This window comes from Mus caroli, chromosome 11 (assembly GCF_900094665.2).
Source record: "Mus caroli chromosome 11, CAROLI_EIJ_v1.1, whole genome shotgun sequence".
Classification (NCBI taxonomy): domain Eukaryota; kingdom Metazoa; phylum Chordata; class Mammalia; order Rodentia; family Muridae; genus Mus; species Mus caroli.
The window spans coordinates 116,722,535-116,737,339 of NC_034580.1; the positions used below are offsets into that span (position 1 = coordinate 116,722,535).

Sequence of the window (14,805 nt, forward strand, 5' to 3'; positions counted from 1 at the left end):
GTTTCTCTGTGTAGCCCTGGCTGTCCTGGCACTCACTTTGTAGACCAGGCTGGCCTCGAACTCAGAAATCCGCCTGCCTCTGCCTCCCGAGTGCTGGGACTCCTTTTCCTTTTAATAGTACCGGGGATGAAGTCCAGGTTCTTGTGCACACTAGACAAGTTGCGCTACCACTGAACTACGTCCCCAGCCCTCGTTACAGTATGCTCTAAAAAGGGTAGTAATAGCCCAATGACCCACCTCCATCCACAATAGCTTCATAGCTGACTTCCAACAGCAGCCGGAGCTGGGGGTCCATTGTGTGTGCCTGCTTGGGGTGGACCCCAAAAAAGGAGGCGTCGAACTTGGACAGATCCTTCAGCTTTCCAGACCGCTTGGGTAATCCATAGAGCCCTGAGGAACATCACAGCCTCTGAAGCCAGGCTCCCAGAGAGTGACCCAGACTCACTGCTAGTGAGGAGTCCCAAAACAGCCACATGTGGGTGACCCAGAGTCAACCCTGTAGGAGGTGAGGCTGGCGACTGGGAGACCCTCTTCCTGCTCCCAGGCTGGCCAGGCCAGCCCAATGCTGACTCACACCTGTCCATCAGGTAGAGCTGCTCTGTGGCTCAGTTAGAGCCCATTGGGTGTGAGAGTCATCTTAGACACCATCTGCCAGCTCAGGGCACAGGCTGCAGTTGAGATATCCAAAGCGCCGGGCCAACCCCCTTCTATGATCCACCTTTGGTGTCCTCCACGTGGGGCCAACCAAGTCACCTGTCCCTTTTCATTCTGACCGGTTCTCAACCTCACAGCTAGCTCTACAGGGAGTTCCCTGTCTCCAGAAGTGCCTTGGTCATAAACTCTGTCCGTCCTGCTGCATGATCCCGAGGGGACACTCACCAGCTTTCCATCTCCTGTCATCATCTGTGACCATGTCCACACCACCAATGAGGTTGGCCCAGAACTCCTGCAGGTTCTCTGACTCGGGCAACTTCCCCGACATCCCGGCTATCACCACCTCCTCCATGGCTCTTCTCTGTGGGGTAAGATAACATGGTGGGTCTCTCACAGAGTCATTCCCAGCTACAGCCACCTGAATCCACAGGTAGCATACCTCAAGACTTTCTGAGAGCAAGGGCTCAGAAAGCCCCCAGTGGAAACTAGCAAAACTCAGCTGTAAACAACAGATGAGCTGAGTGCTTAGGTCTCCTTGCACTGATAGCTACTTCTGAGATTGTCACCCCTTCCAGGGTAGACACTTGACCTGGCCTGACCCTACCATGTCTTGCCAGAGCTACCTGGGACCATAGGATCTCCAGTTGCCTACTGGAGCTAGTCAAATCAGGAACTTGCAAACATAAGTGGGGCTTCAAGAAACAGGGTCTGGGACACTCTCACCTTAAGCCACGGGGAAGCCAGTGCGCTTCCCTTTCACGATGAGGGTGGAGACTGACTGCCGTTCAGTGCCAGCCAGGACGCCAGGCTTGGTTAGGACCCAGAGGGAACAGGCCCGACAACTAGTGAGTGCCCAGGCCTAGCAGGGCTGAGGCAAACCGATCCCCTGCCAATGGACCCCTTCAGCAAGGTCCAACCTGGAATACTACTCTCAGCTAGGTGCGGTTAGGGGAAAGGTGAAGCCTCTCGCCATCTGGTCGAACATTTTGTAACCTGGCCGAGGCAGCAGAAGGATCTGCTAGATCCTCCTGTCCCTAAGGCACTTGCCCAGGGCAGTTCAGGCCTTGCAGCCGTAGTCCAACGAGAAGGCTTCCGCGCCACCCAGCCGGTGAGGCCTGGATGGTCTGATGACTTCCGCTGAGGCCCCTGGGGCCTCGTGCGCACCCAGACCGGCATCTGCCCTCTCCAAGCTGAAGCCCGGGTACCACCGCGGCCTCCTGCGCCCTGCCAAAGCGGCCCAGTGCGAATGAAGGCCCCGGCCCCATCCACGAGTCGCCCAGCCTCCTGCACTCGGTTGGCGCGGCGCCCACGTGACAGCGGCCCGCCGCGCTGGCTCTCCGCACACCCCTCCCGCGCCCCTCTCGGCCCGATCGCGGAGCACAGTCGGGTGGCTGGCTGTCGGAGGGGCGCGGCGGCACTTTTGCGAGCGCAGGGGTGCCGAGGATGGGCGCCCGCCTATCCTTCCACTGGAGCCGTGGCATCCCGACACCGGCCTGCCGCCCCGGAACCTCGAACGCAGCGGCGTACCTGTCTGGGCTCTGGAGGCAGACGACGAGCGAGGAGCGCGGCAGGCGAACTGGACGGGACGCCGCTGCCGTCTCTCTGGCTCCCTCTAGGCCGCGCCGGCGCTATTTAAACCGCGGCCATCCCCGCGCGGCCACGCCACATGGGCTGACAGCTTGGCTGCGCCGCCCAGGCCAATGAGCGTCGGGGCTGCGCCCCGGGACCCGGCGCGCCGCCGCCGGTGGGGTGATGCCCGCGCGCGCCGCCCCCAGCCGGGACCCTGCACGGGCGCGCGCTGGAGCACAAGGAACGCACAGCCCCCGCCTGCTTCCGTCCCCGCCCCCGGCCTCGCGCGGGCCACGCGGGGCTCATCCCGACGCCCTCATCTCTATCCTCCCACCCCCACTCCCTCGGGGCCGGGGCCAGGTGTGCACTGTGCGCGCGCAGTGTGGGTCGGGCGTGCTTGGTCACATTGGGAACTCTGCACTGAGGAGGACACCAGGGCCACGCGGGGGGACAGGTCCGTGTCGCTGCGATTCCACGCCGTGATCGTAGCGCGCGCGGAGCCGAGGGGCGTGGCCTGCTCCACATCGAAACCAATCGGACACCGAGGCCGTTCTCGGTGGCCCAATGGCGGCGCGCGGGTGGGCGTTGCTAGGCAATAGGGTGATGGGCCGGCAACAGCGGCAAAGCACTTCGCAGGCCCCCGCGCAAGCGCGGTCGTTGACCCTGGCGGAGGGCGCCTCAGGCGGGGTTACTACCGGTCATCGTGGCCCAGCTTTCTCGGACTCCCACCCTTTGTGGCCGCCTTGGAGACCAGGATGCGGGCAGGGACGGGAGCAGTAGGCAGGATAGGGAACACTGACGGGCGCGTGCGGCGGCCTCCGGAGTCCGCTCAGTGTCCAGGCGCGGCCATCTGGCGAGCGGGATACCACCCCTCCCCCGCCCGGTGGGAACAAAGGAGCTGCTGCGCGCCTCCCTGAGTTGCTAGTTTCCGGGACCCTCTCCCTCCCTCCCTTTAAATTCCTTTTTTCAAAGGGTTATCGAATTTGGGGGCGGGAGATGACAAAACTCACCGTCCAAAAAGACACAGACTGCTCAGGGTTGGGCCCCTTGAGTGCCTAGAGAGGTTGTTCCCTTCCCTCCTTTCCTTCCACTACAGGCCCAGGCCACTAAGACTGACCTCCTTATGGGGCAATGGCCGGGGGGTGGGGGGTGGGGGTGCTAGTGTCAGTGGTCCTTGACTGCAAGTCTATAGCAAAAGCCAGAGCCTCAGAGCGTTGCTTGTCAACCCTGGCTTCTAGCTTCTCCAACGTGGCTGTCCACCCAGGCTTTCTGTGGAAGGAGGCTAAACAGAGACCCTGAAGGGCAGCCTATAGGACTGGCAGGTGTATTCTGCCCATAAGCTGGCTTGCCCCCAAGCTCTCCCATTTTGCCCCTATGCCTTTGTGGGTGTCTTTGGGTTTCAGGGCCAGCCTAGGAAAGTTTTACAAAAGGCCTGTACACATACTAGCCAGAGCAGTCCCACCCCAGCTCCTGGTGCCTTGAGATAGACCATGTTTGCCTTCTCACTGGCCAAGCTGCTGGCCAACCATAAGTAGTCAGCAGAGCTCTGCCCTCTGCAGCTGTCAGGGTCTCGGCTGGAGGAGATGTAACCCAGGGATTCAGAGTTTGGGCCGTACACAGAGCAGGATGCTAAGGGCAGAGCAGACTTCTCTGATCATCTTTTCACCAACGGAAGTTGCAGGGCTACATCTCAGAAACATGTGACAGAGAAAGTGGATTGCCAGATGTGGATATGGGAGAGCCACGTAAGGATGGCCTGCCATGGCCTCTGCCGGTCGTGAAAACAGCACAGTGTACCTAGGTGGGCTCTTGTAAAAGCATCCTATGGCTCTCTCTTTGCATATGCACCTTGAGAGCTACCTACTACAGACCCGCAGCAGGGGTGATTTGCAGATGTCTGCTACCTAGGCCTGAGTTTTTCAACTGGCATCCAAGACCACATTACTGAGTGTGGGCTTCCCTGTGATGTTGTGATGGCCCACCATGTGAGCCAGCCAGCTGGAAATCACTGTCAGGATTTTACACACACAGATGCAAAATTGAAGCTGCAAGAGTCAGAGTCACATACATGATTAGTCAAGGACACACAACAACCTGGACCTGGGAGCTGCCTGGACCCTGCAGCCCTGTGTGTCTGATACCCAGCAAGGCTAAGGCCATGGGCCTCTTTAAGTTCTGCTATGGACAGGAACTGGTCAGGCAGGTCTCATGAGGTTTTCAGTAGGCAGATGGGTCTGGTTCTGAGACTGGGCCTCTGGGTGGCCAGGCCCATGCTCCCGGGAGGACCTCTCACACAGTGTTCCTTGGGGACATACTTACTTTGCAGGTGGCCACTCTATTCTGCCCACCAAGCTCTGGAGGACAGTGTCACCGACAGGGCGAGTGCACAGTGGCTGTGGGTGGTGACAGGCAGGGGGCAGAGGCCAGCCCAGGCTCCAGCCTGCATTCCCCAAGTAGGACAAGACAGACAACTTCACAGGCCAAGCAGATGGAGGAGGCTTTAATTGCTCTTTAGCATCAGGAAGGCCATCATTTGGGATGCTGTCCTGTGCTCACAACCCACCTGTATACCATGTGTATTCTCACTCCCAACTTGTATAACCACAGGCCCCACGTACAAGGTGGAGCCCCTGTGCAGTCCCCTGCAGGAGGCTGAGACTTAGTCCTTGAGGTTGTAGTTGCGGATCCTAGGGGGCCGCTGCTGCTGGCAGTTTGTAGGTTTAGTTGGGTGAGACTTGATGGGTCTGGGGTGTGTGGCTTTTGGCTGAGCCTCCATCTTTAGCCCTTTGACAGCAAAGGCCTTCTGTATGGGGACAGGGCTCCGGTTGACCTTTTGTATGGGGACAGGGCTCCGGTTGACCTTTTGGAAACAGCTGGGTCCTGGAGGTGCTGGACACTCTACAGGCAAGAAGTAGAAAAAGATGTAGGTTAGGAACATGGGAAGGGCATGTGCTCAGAGCTGGTCACATCATAACAACCTGTAGGGACTCATATTCTGTTTTTCTTTGTGACCTAGCATTAGCCAGTGGCAGCAACTGTGTTGGGTCCTGACTAGGGTGCAAGAGGTGTGGGCATGGGCTTCACATATTTTCAACTGATCCTAGGCCTGCCTCTCCCCTAGCACACAGAAATCTGGACTCTGTAAACACAAGAAAGCAAAAACCAAAACACCCTGAGATGCTGTGACTGTTTCCTAAGGGCTGGTGGAGGGGAGGGGCGGTGGCAGGTGGCCCCCCTCCCATTCAAGCCAGGCTACCCCAATGAGAGTTCAGTCCTTCCTCGTCCTGTCCCTGGGGCCTGAGTATAACAGGGAGTACTCATGAACGCTTCTGACCACTTGCATCCCTAACAGAGACAGTCCAAGGACTGTCTGGCAAGCTGTACTCCACACGGGTACAGGTTAAAGCCTAGAGCAGCCCTGCCAGTGTCCACTTGACCCATGGTCTAAGTGGTCATTTTACTGCTGCTGCGGCTGCTGCTAGAACCCAGACGTAATGGGTAAGTGCCTGCTAGTAAGCCATTTCTAGCTTTGTAGATGGCGATCTTTGTCTTTTAAGCTTTTCTGTCCTTTGAGTCTTTGACACTAAAAATGTATATCTTTTCTAAAACCATTTCGTTTCCCTTGGGGACACACAGACCTGTCCTTCCTCCCTGGCAGCCTGGCCCAGCAGACAGGAAGCTTCTAGTTTTACCTGGAACTCACTATGCAAACTGTTTGAAATTAGAGACGTGCCTGCCTCTGCCTCCCAAGTGCAGGGGTGAGGAGCACGCACCCCATGCTCTCTCTACAGCTGACTCTGGTGTCCTGGGGACACAACCCCACTGCTTGCCAGCCTAAACTCAGCTGCCTTATGTGCATGAGGCAACCTGGGAGGAGATGTGCATGTCTGTCTTGTCTGTCCACTGCTCTGTGACTCCCATGGACCTGGAACACACTGAACGGGCACTGACTAGGGTAATTGTCGGCACAGCTACAGAGTGCCATGGGCATGGAGCCTGAGTGCTCGCATGGGCTCCAGGGAAGTGAGCTGCACTCCTTCCTGCTTCCCATCCTGTTTATTTCCTCTTTGCTATCCCGAGACTATGCGGGAGTCTCTTTCTCTTTCTGTCTGTCTCTATTAAGTCAGGGTCTTGCTTTGTAATCCAGGCTGGCATCAAACTCATGGCAATCCTTCTGCTTCAGCCTGGTGAGAACTGGGTTACAAGTATGTGATACTATGTCCAGCTTTCTTTCTTTTTTTTTTTTTTTTTTTTTGGTTTTTTGAGACAGGGTTTCTCTGTGTAGCCCTGGCTGTCCTGGAACTCACTTTGTAGACCAGGCTGGCCTTGAACTCAGAAATCCGCCTGCCTCTGCCTCCCGAGTGCTGGGATTAAAGGCGTGCGCCACCACGCCCGGCTCTATGTCCAGCTTTCTGAGGAGACTTTTTGAAACATTTAGAACCAGCAACCTCATTAGGGCCATTTCTGTTGTAGCTCCTGCTGGAGCAGGCTCTGCTGCTGTCTGACTCAGGAGCCATCCTGGACCCTGAGGACTCCTGCTAGCTGAGTGTGGCTCTCCAGACCCAGACACCCTTCTCTTACAGATGTCCCCACCCCATCTCTCTCCCAGACATGACATCAGCTACCATATCACATGGCTCTTCCCCCTCTAAGTCTTCCAGAAATCATCGTGAAGGGGCAGGAATCACAGAAAGGGCTTCATGCTAGATCCTCTTGCTGCCCACCTGGCACAGGCAGGGGCAAAGGCCAAGGAAAGAAGTAGCCCAATCCAACAGGTGGGGTGGTCACAATGGAGCTGTCACTCAGACCAGTGTCAGACAAGTAGCTTCTAACAGGCACCGAGAGCTAGACACATGCACTTAAACTGTTCCTGAGTAGGTCTGGTCAGAGGAAGAACTGGACACTCTGCTTTGTGGCCTTTGGTTTCTGCTCCTGGCCCCTCTTTAGAGTGTCCCCCCTTTGAGGGTAAGGAGGTACCTGGCCCAACTCCCAGGCTTTCAGGGCAGGGGGCCCTAGCCCACTACTCTGTAGCCGGGAGGCATGACACTAGGTACTCTGAAGCCTGCCTGGGGCCTGAGTCCCTGGACTAGAGGTTTGGTTCCCACCTGTGCTGACCTGAGGTCTGACCAGTAACTGCCCATAACACCCACTCTCCCTATCTGGCACTCTTTTGTCACCTGGGCTCTTGAGTAGTAGTAGTAGGCACCAAGAAGAAGTCAGGACAAGCAGCTGTCTAGGACACTGTCAGCCAAATACTCCTGAACAGCAGCCTCCGACTGAGCTGCCTCTGCCCAGCACCTGACCTGTGCAAAGTTCTGCTTCTGTAAGATATTTTAGTCCCTGTGGCTCTTAATGGAGGGAGAGGTATTCTTATGGGTCCATGTGTGGGGTTACTGCAGGGCCTTGGCATGTCTTCACTGAACACTTGATCCTGGAGTCGGGGGAGGGGAGCTGACTGTGTTTGGAGATGGGCCTGGCTCTCATCTACACTAAAGTGACTATCAAGGGTAATGCTTTCTGAGCCTCCCTTGTCTTGCTCCTGAAATTCCTAGGTCCACAAGTCACCTTCTGAGCAACTATCCCAGCTGCTTGGCTCCAGGATATGGTGTGACCTCCCAACTCCATGGATACCTTGATGTGGCTTTGCAAAGGACTGGACTCAGTGAGGTCTCCAGGAGCTGCCTTGGAGCTGGGGAGGGCTGGCCCTGGCTACAGCTCAAGGCTCAGTTCACATTGTGGCCCTAGCCACAGCAGTCAAGACCTTTCTGTCCCATCTTAGGCTTGGCTGCTCAGCCAGCCCTGTCTCTGTGGGTTAAGCAGCCTTCACTGAGACCTCTCTATGCCCACGGGATCGTGTGTGCACCTAGTTTTCTTGGCATTTATACCCTGAGCTCCTTTTTCCATCATGCTTATCAATTAGGTCGTATTACACTTCTGGCCCTTCAGATTCTCCAAGGCTCCCAGAGTCCAAGCCTTCAGTGTGGCCTGCACGGGTCAACACCATCTTGCTTCCTCAGCCCTCATGTCCACATGTAGTGGCCTGACAATCCCCATTCCTGTACCACCCCCTGCCTCATGCATTTCCCTAAAGGAGTCTTTGCTCTCAGGTAATCAGATGCTACCTCACTCCTCACCGTCACTCTGGCGCACCAAAGCTGCATGGCTAGCAGCTTGGGCTCCATCCTCAGGCCTCTTGGATACCATGTTCTCTAGAGCTGTACCACAGCAGAAAAGCAAGGACCTCAGCAAGTGTCCACTGACAGGGGGTTCAGAGAGGGAGCCCTCAGTGGTTGGGTCCCACCATCCCTCCTAAAGATGACTTTGGCAGCTGTGGACACTGGATGGACCTGTTCTGTCTCTTTCTGGCTGTTCTGCCTACATCAAGACATCTGTATAGTGAGCAGACAGAGAGAGGTTGTGTCCAACAGGTACTTGCCTGTGCAGCTACCTGGCCTAACTCTAATTCTGTCTCTGACAGGGGTGATACTCCAGGAGGAGCCGAACTGTGAGGTGGCCTCAGAACTGGCATGCCTCTGGATACGTTCTCTAGAAGACACAGACAACAGTGTGGGCAGAAGGCGATGTTCTCTAGAAGACACAGACAACAGTGTGGGCAGAAGGCGAGAGAGAGGCAGGGGAGGCCCAGGGATGTAGCAGGAGTCTCAGTTGCTTGGGAAGCTGGGAAGCTGCCTCTGGATTTGTACCGTTCCTGTTCTCTGCACGTAGACTCCTGTGTGTGTTCAGACGGTGTGTTGCTCTATCAGATGTTCTTTGGGGGTGGCCACCTTGTGTTTGGCTAGCTTCTAGGTAAAACTCATGACAGAGTAACTTTTGCAGGCTCTGCCTACCAACTTGAGGTTCCAGGCAGGCTCCTTCCTGAGCATCCCATGCTATGTGGCAGAACAGACCTCAACTGTGGCAGAGCAGGTCAAGGCTGGTGAGAGGCTGTTAGGCCCTCACTGATGGCTACACTGTGGCCAGCTCCTCATTATCTGCATCTCACCTCACTGTGGCCCCTCGGGGCTGCTGTACCTTAGCTGTTTTCTGTCGTCCCAGCCCAGGACAGCCGAGTGAGGCAATGCTGCCCATATCTACCAGTGTGGCCTTATGGGGAGAGGCCGCTGGCCACGCTGACACAGGCTGCCCAGCTTGCTCAAGACATCACAGGCGGCTGGCCAGGTCAAAGGCCTCCTCTGAAATCACTCTCTGGAGGTTTGACCCATGACCCTTTGGACCCCATGAGCTGCTTTCCGTGCCCCCGGGAAGCAGAGGCAGAGGATGGCATGCCTGCAGCGCATGCTGGAAGGGTGTACTCACTCAGATGTGGGCTGAGGCCAGGGCCAGAGCCACAGGGGGTGCTCTGGTTCCTGGTGGGAGCCACACAGCTCAACACAATGTCCTGGCTACCTCTGTCAGTTCTCAGCTTCAGCATCCTCTGTGAAGGACAGGAGACTTTCTCCCCCAGACTGAAAGGTGGGTAAGAACTTCAGGAAGACCATCAAGCCAGCTCCACCTGACTAATGCTCTGCACCTCTTGGGTCCACAGGGCATTAGGCTCCTGAACAAAAAGGTCTTGCTGGGCTAGGAGAGGGGTACTCAGGTTGGATGAGGGTAGACATTACCCAGTGCTATGCTTCTCTGGGATAGGGATGCAGGATCAGTACTGCAGAATGCCATGCCAGTGTGTACTCTGAGGTGAGGTTCCTCCCGGGAGCAGTGCATGTGGGGCTCAGGGCTGAAGGCCACCCTCCTACCTCAGCTGCCTTTAGCTCCATCCACACTACTGAGTGGTCATGACAGATGTTTCCAAGACAGGCAGGAAAGCTACAGGGCCTCACTCACTTCAAGGAGAGGGGAGGCCCTGGGATTCCCAGCCTGGTCCACTGTGTTGATCAGTCAGGAATTAACATGAGACTATGCACAGGTGCTCCTGGCAGGCCTGGTCCTCCCACTCTTCCCCTAGACCTTCTTGAGTTCTGTCCATAGCGGTTTAGGAACACACAATGCTTCCATGTTCTCTGTGCTTAAGGCCTGAGGCCATTGTCCTCAGGAGAGCACAGGCAAGCCACTCTGGCTGGTGAGGAGGGTCTCTCTGGTCACTAGGAAACTTCCTGGTTGTGACACCTGCTGGTGTTCCAGATGTTCCACTTGCACCTCCACCTGCATTCCACTATAGGCAGCTGCACTGGGCCTGTCATATGAGGGGTCCCCAGATATTTAGTGAGGGGGGGTTCAGGCCCAGATACAAAGTGACATGAACTTTGCAAATGTATACCCTCAGTAATAGAATCAAGCGCCCTGTTAGCCTGTTAATTGGCTTTCTGTCTTAGACAAAAGTTGGTGCCACAATGCACATGCCCAGAGAACATTGTTTCTCCTGAGTACCCAACCAATCTCTTACCTCCAGTTCTCAATGTCAGGACTGACAGGACATGGCCTTTGCCCTACTACCTGATTAGTTCTGAAGTTTAATTGGGAAGACCACATTTCCTAATCCTGAGCTTGAATGGGAAGTTTTACTGAAGAACTGCTGCCAGGGTTCCCAGCAATTGTGACCTGAGAGCTAGCCCATGGTGCCTTGGCTGAGGAAGTCAGGAGGCAAGTAGTGCCTGATGTGTGTGGAGGGCACACACACACCAAAGCTCCACCACTGCAGACCCCAGAGTATACAGTCTTCAAGGGGAAGGATGAAGGGCGGCACTATTTACCTGGGGTCAGACTCAGCCCAAACTCTTCTATATCTTTGTTCTGAATTATAAACACAACTTTCCAGGCACTGTAGGTATACAGCACAGGTTCTTAAATGTGAAGGGATAATTCTAGTTTGGGTTTGTTTGTTTGCTTGCTTGTTTTGAGACAGGGTCTCTCTGTGTAGGCCTGGCTGTCCTGGAACTCAATGTGCAGACCAGGCTGTTGTGTTCACAGAGATCCTGAGTGCTGAGACTAAAGGCATGTGCTACCACACTAGGGGATTCTGGCTCTATATAGACCCTCTACTAGAGGGTCTGGTTTACACGTAGACCCTCTAGTACGAACCTCTAAAGCAGGGAGAGGCCAGAAGTGGTGGCGCACGCCTTTAATCCCAGCACTCAGGAGGCAGAGGCAGGCAGATTTCTGAGTTCGAGGCCAGCCTGGTCTACAAAGTGAGTTCCAGGACAGCCAGGGCTACACAGAGAAACCCTGTCTCGAAAAAACAAACAAACAAACAAAAAAAAAAGAGAGAGAGAGAGAATTGAGAATTTTAGGACATAGTCAAATCTATCTTCTCCAAATTATCCATAAAACTAGAAGACCACTAAGAGCTGGCCTGATGGCCCACACCTGTAACTGTAGAACGTAGGAGGCAGAAGCAGACCCTGAGTACATGTTCAGCATGGGTTAGATAGTGAGGCCTTATCTCAAAAATCCAAAAACAGACCACACTTGTGGGCCTTTAGTTCCAGTAAAAGCAGGCAGATCAGCCGGGTGGTGGTGGAGCATGCCTTTAGTTCCAGTACTTGGGAGGCAGAGGCAGGCAGATTTCTGAGTTCAAGGCCAGCCTGGTCTACAGAGTGAGTTCCAGGACAGCCAGGGCTACACAGAGAAATCCTGTCTCAAAACAAGCAAACAAATCAAACAATGGGTTTGGAAAATGTCTCTGTAGGTGAAACAGAGTGCTTTCTGTACAAACTTGCAACCTGAGGTAATCCTAAGAGTCATGCAAAGATGGAAGGAGAGAACTATAGTAATTGTCCTCTGACTTCTATGTAGGTGAGTGGGATACACATGCCCTGCCCCCAGACACATGCACGCGCGCACACACACAAGCACACTAAACCATAAAACAAATACAGGCAAAGCAAACCAAATCAGTACTGAGCACACTGCTGCAATGTCAAGCTCACGGCTGCCCCTCAAGGCTGGCCCCACACCAGGCCTGCCACTGCTTCTCCGTGCTCACTTCAGCAGAGATAAAGTACTGGGCAAGGTTTAAGGCCTGTCTGTGAGGACACATATCTATAAATCAGGGATATAAAGTACCTTTTTACAGTTCTGGGCACAGACCTCAAGGCTTTGTGCATGCTAAGCACACACTCCAGCACTGAACTCCAGCCCCTGCTAGGAGAAACGCTTAGCTTGATAAAGGTCCCATTGAGAAGCACACAGCAATCATCACATTTAGAACTTTAGCCTAATCCCCTTCGATTTAGGAAGGATACAAGACAACTACTGTCACCACTGCTGTTACCATGGTGCCGGGAGGCCCAGGCAACTCTTTAAGAAAAGGAAAAGGGGTGTATGGCCTGGAAGAGAAGAACAAGGAAGACTGCATCATCTACTTAGCAGGAGAGAGAAGCAGAGCCAAACTGTGAAGGGGCTCAGAAAGGCAAGGAGCCCCCCCCACCCACACTCCAGGCCCTTTCTGAAGAAGCTGTAAGAGCCACAATTTTAGGAACAGCAAAATTGAAGTGGCTGCCACCACCTTGCAATAAAGTTTTCCTGGCAGTGCCCCAGGTGCAGTGTCTGGGCCTGAATGGGAAGGGAACACACCTCAGGGCCAGGAACCTGCCCGGCAATCTAGGAAGTCAATTGTTTTATACCTTGGGTTGTTTGTTTGTTTGTTTGTTTTAAACATTTTTTAGGTCCTGTTTCTTCACACTGAATATCCATAGCAGACTTTCACTAAAGCTATTGGGGGTGGGGGCAGTCAGGCTCCTCTACTGGCTTTGTCCCTTGGGGTCTACTACAACTCCCACGATGCTGGAGCTCCTGGCATGCTTGTCAGCAATAATGGCCTCCCTTGGTGTCCTTAAATGCCACAGAGGAGAACAATTAAGCAGCCTCCAGTGGCTTGATGAGAACTATAAGCATCCTTCAAGGATCTCAATTGGCTTCCAAACAACACACTTGGCAAGATAAGGCGTTTCCTATCTAGTCTTGGCTTGACTTTGTCTTTGATGGACCCCGATCTCCAAGGAGAAAGAATGTAGTAGTACTGTGTGTGTGTGTGTGTGTGTGTGTGTGTGTGTGTATGCACACGTGCATGCATGTTGGGGGAGGGGCTCACATGTGCACAGAATGCACTCTAGAAGCTGCAAGACAACCTGTGGGAATTATTTCCATTCATAGAGTGGGTCCCTAGATGGAACTCAGGTTGTCAGGCTCAGAGGCAGGTGCCCTAAGTGGTGAGTCATCTCTCAGGCCTCTTAAGTCATTTTTATTAAGGAGTAATTTACATACAACAGACTGCATCTTTCTAGAACTTCCTAGCAATTTATCTATTTTGTAAAGTATCTGCCCAAATATTTCAATAACTTTTCTTGTTTTCTTTTTTTCTTGAATCCAAGCATCCCAGGGTGGCCTCAAACTTGTAACTTCGAACTTCTGAACCTCCTGCCTTTGCCTCCTGAGTGCTGGGATTATAGGTGTATACCATCATTCTCCCTTTATGTAACACTGGGGATTGAACCCAGGGCTTTGGGCAGGCACCCTACCAACTGAGCTATTTATCCCAAGCCCTAAATTGTCAATTCAGATGTTCTGGATATGAGTTTTTAATATGTTCTTGTTTGCCTGTTTTGAGACAGGATCTCATTGTGTAGACAAAGCTGGCCTCTAATTTGTGATCCTCCTGCCTCAGTCTTTTGAGTACTGGGATTATAAGTGTATGTTGCCAGGTTTGTTTTGCAGTGTTGGGGGTTAAACTGGGGCCTTCCAGGGTGGAAGTAATGGCTAACAGTAATTGTTGCTTCTGCACAGGACCCGGGTTCAATTCCACACACTCATAACTAGCCCATAAAACCATCATAACTCCAGTTCAGGGGTATCCAATGCCCTCTTCTGACTTTGGAAAGCACCAGGCAAACATATTATACACATTCATACAGGCAAAACACTCTTACACATGAAATAAATCAATAAACGGGGACCTTCTACAATATCAGATGAATAGTCTGTCACGGAGCTTCACTCTAACGTGTCTGGGTTTTGGTTGTCATTGTTTGGAGACAGGGTCTCCCTATATAGGCCTGGAAAACACTATGCAGACCAGTCTGGCCTCAAACTCAGAGATCATTCTGCCTTGCTTTCCAAGTACTGGCATTAAAGGTGCATGTGGCGGTGCCTGGCTTTTCCTGGGCGCAGACCCCGTGTGTGATGCTGGAATAAAGAGTGCTTCTTGACAGGCACAGTGGTGCTGAGGAGGCTGAGGAAGGCAGAAAGTGCTTTCTCTTTACAATCTGCTTGTCCCCTTTCTTGCTTCGTTAAGTTGTAGGATTACCAACGTAGACAAGAGGAGAAACATGGGCATCAGGCTCTCTCCAAAGGTGGAAACTACAGGTTCTTCACTTGCCTTCTTGACACGCTAAATTGCTTGGTTTTGAGCCAGGATCTCACTGTAGTTCAAGCTGGCCTAAATGAAACTCACTATGTTATCCAGGATGGCTTAGACTTCTAGTAATGGAAATCCTACCGTCTCAGTCTCCTAAATGCTATGATTACAGGTATGAGCAGCCAGACCTTGCTTGAATTAATTTTTTTCTTTAATAAATTAAAATGTAAACATTTAGCCGGGCAGTGGTGGCACACGCCTTTAATCCCAGC

The 14,805-nt window shown here is 53.5% G+C and overlaps 2 protein-coding genes and 1 long non-coding RNA gene across 5 annotated transcripts in view; 1 reads left to right on the top strand and 2 right to left on the bottom strand.

Annotated features, from left to right (window-relative positions):
• Positions 1 to 2,699, bottom strand: part of Fasn (fatty acid synthase) — a 17,615-nt gene extending 14,916 nt beyond the window's left edge. Inside the window, exons 1-3 of the mRNA XM_021177126.1 lie at positions 2,182 to 2,699; positions 880 to 1,015; positions 238 to 390 (exon numbers count right to left, since the gene is read on the bottom strand). Coding sequence (XP_021032785.1) covers positions 238 to 390; positions 880 to 1,006 — 280 coding nt within the window. The 5' untranslated portion in view covers positions 1,007 to 1,015; positions 2,182 to 2,699. The remainder of the gene's footprint in view (positions 1 to 237; positions 391 to 879; positions 1,016 to 2,181) is intronic.
• A 1,999-nt stretch (positions 2,700 to 4,698) lies between these two features.
• The window catches only part of Ccdc57 (coiled-coil domain containing 57), a 107,443-nt gene continuing 97,336 nt past the window's right edge, over positions 4,699 to 14,805 (bottom strand). For 2 of the 3 annotated variants that reach the window (XM_029484106.1, XM_029484105.1), the window contains one exon: positions 4,699 to 5,121. In XM_029484106.1, coding sequence (XP_029339966.1) covers positions 4,883 to 5,121 — 239 coding nt within the window. In that variant the 3' untranslated portion in view covers positions 4,699 to 4,882. The remainder of the gene's footprint in view (positions 5,122 to 14,805) is intronic. The other variant, XR_003838164.1, reaches the window with a different exon arrangement.
• The window catches only part of LOC115032503, a 19,034-nt gene continuing 13,407 nt past the window's right edge, over positions 9,179 to 14,805 (top strand). Inside the window, exon 1 of the long non-coding RNA XR_003838165.1 lies at positions 9,179 to 9,696. This is a non-coding gene — a long non-coding RNA (uncharacterized LOC115032503). The remainder of the gene's footprint in view (positions 9,697 to 14,805) is intronic.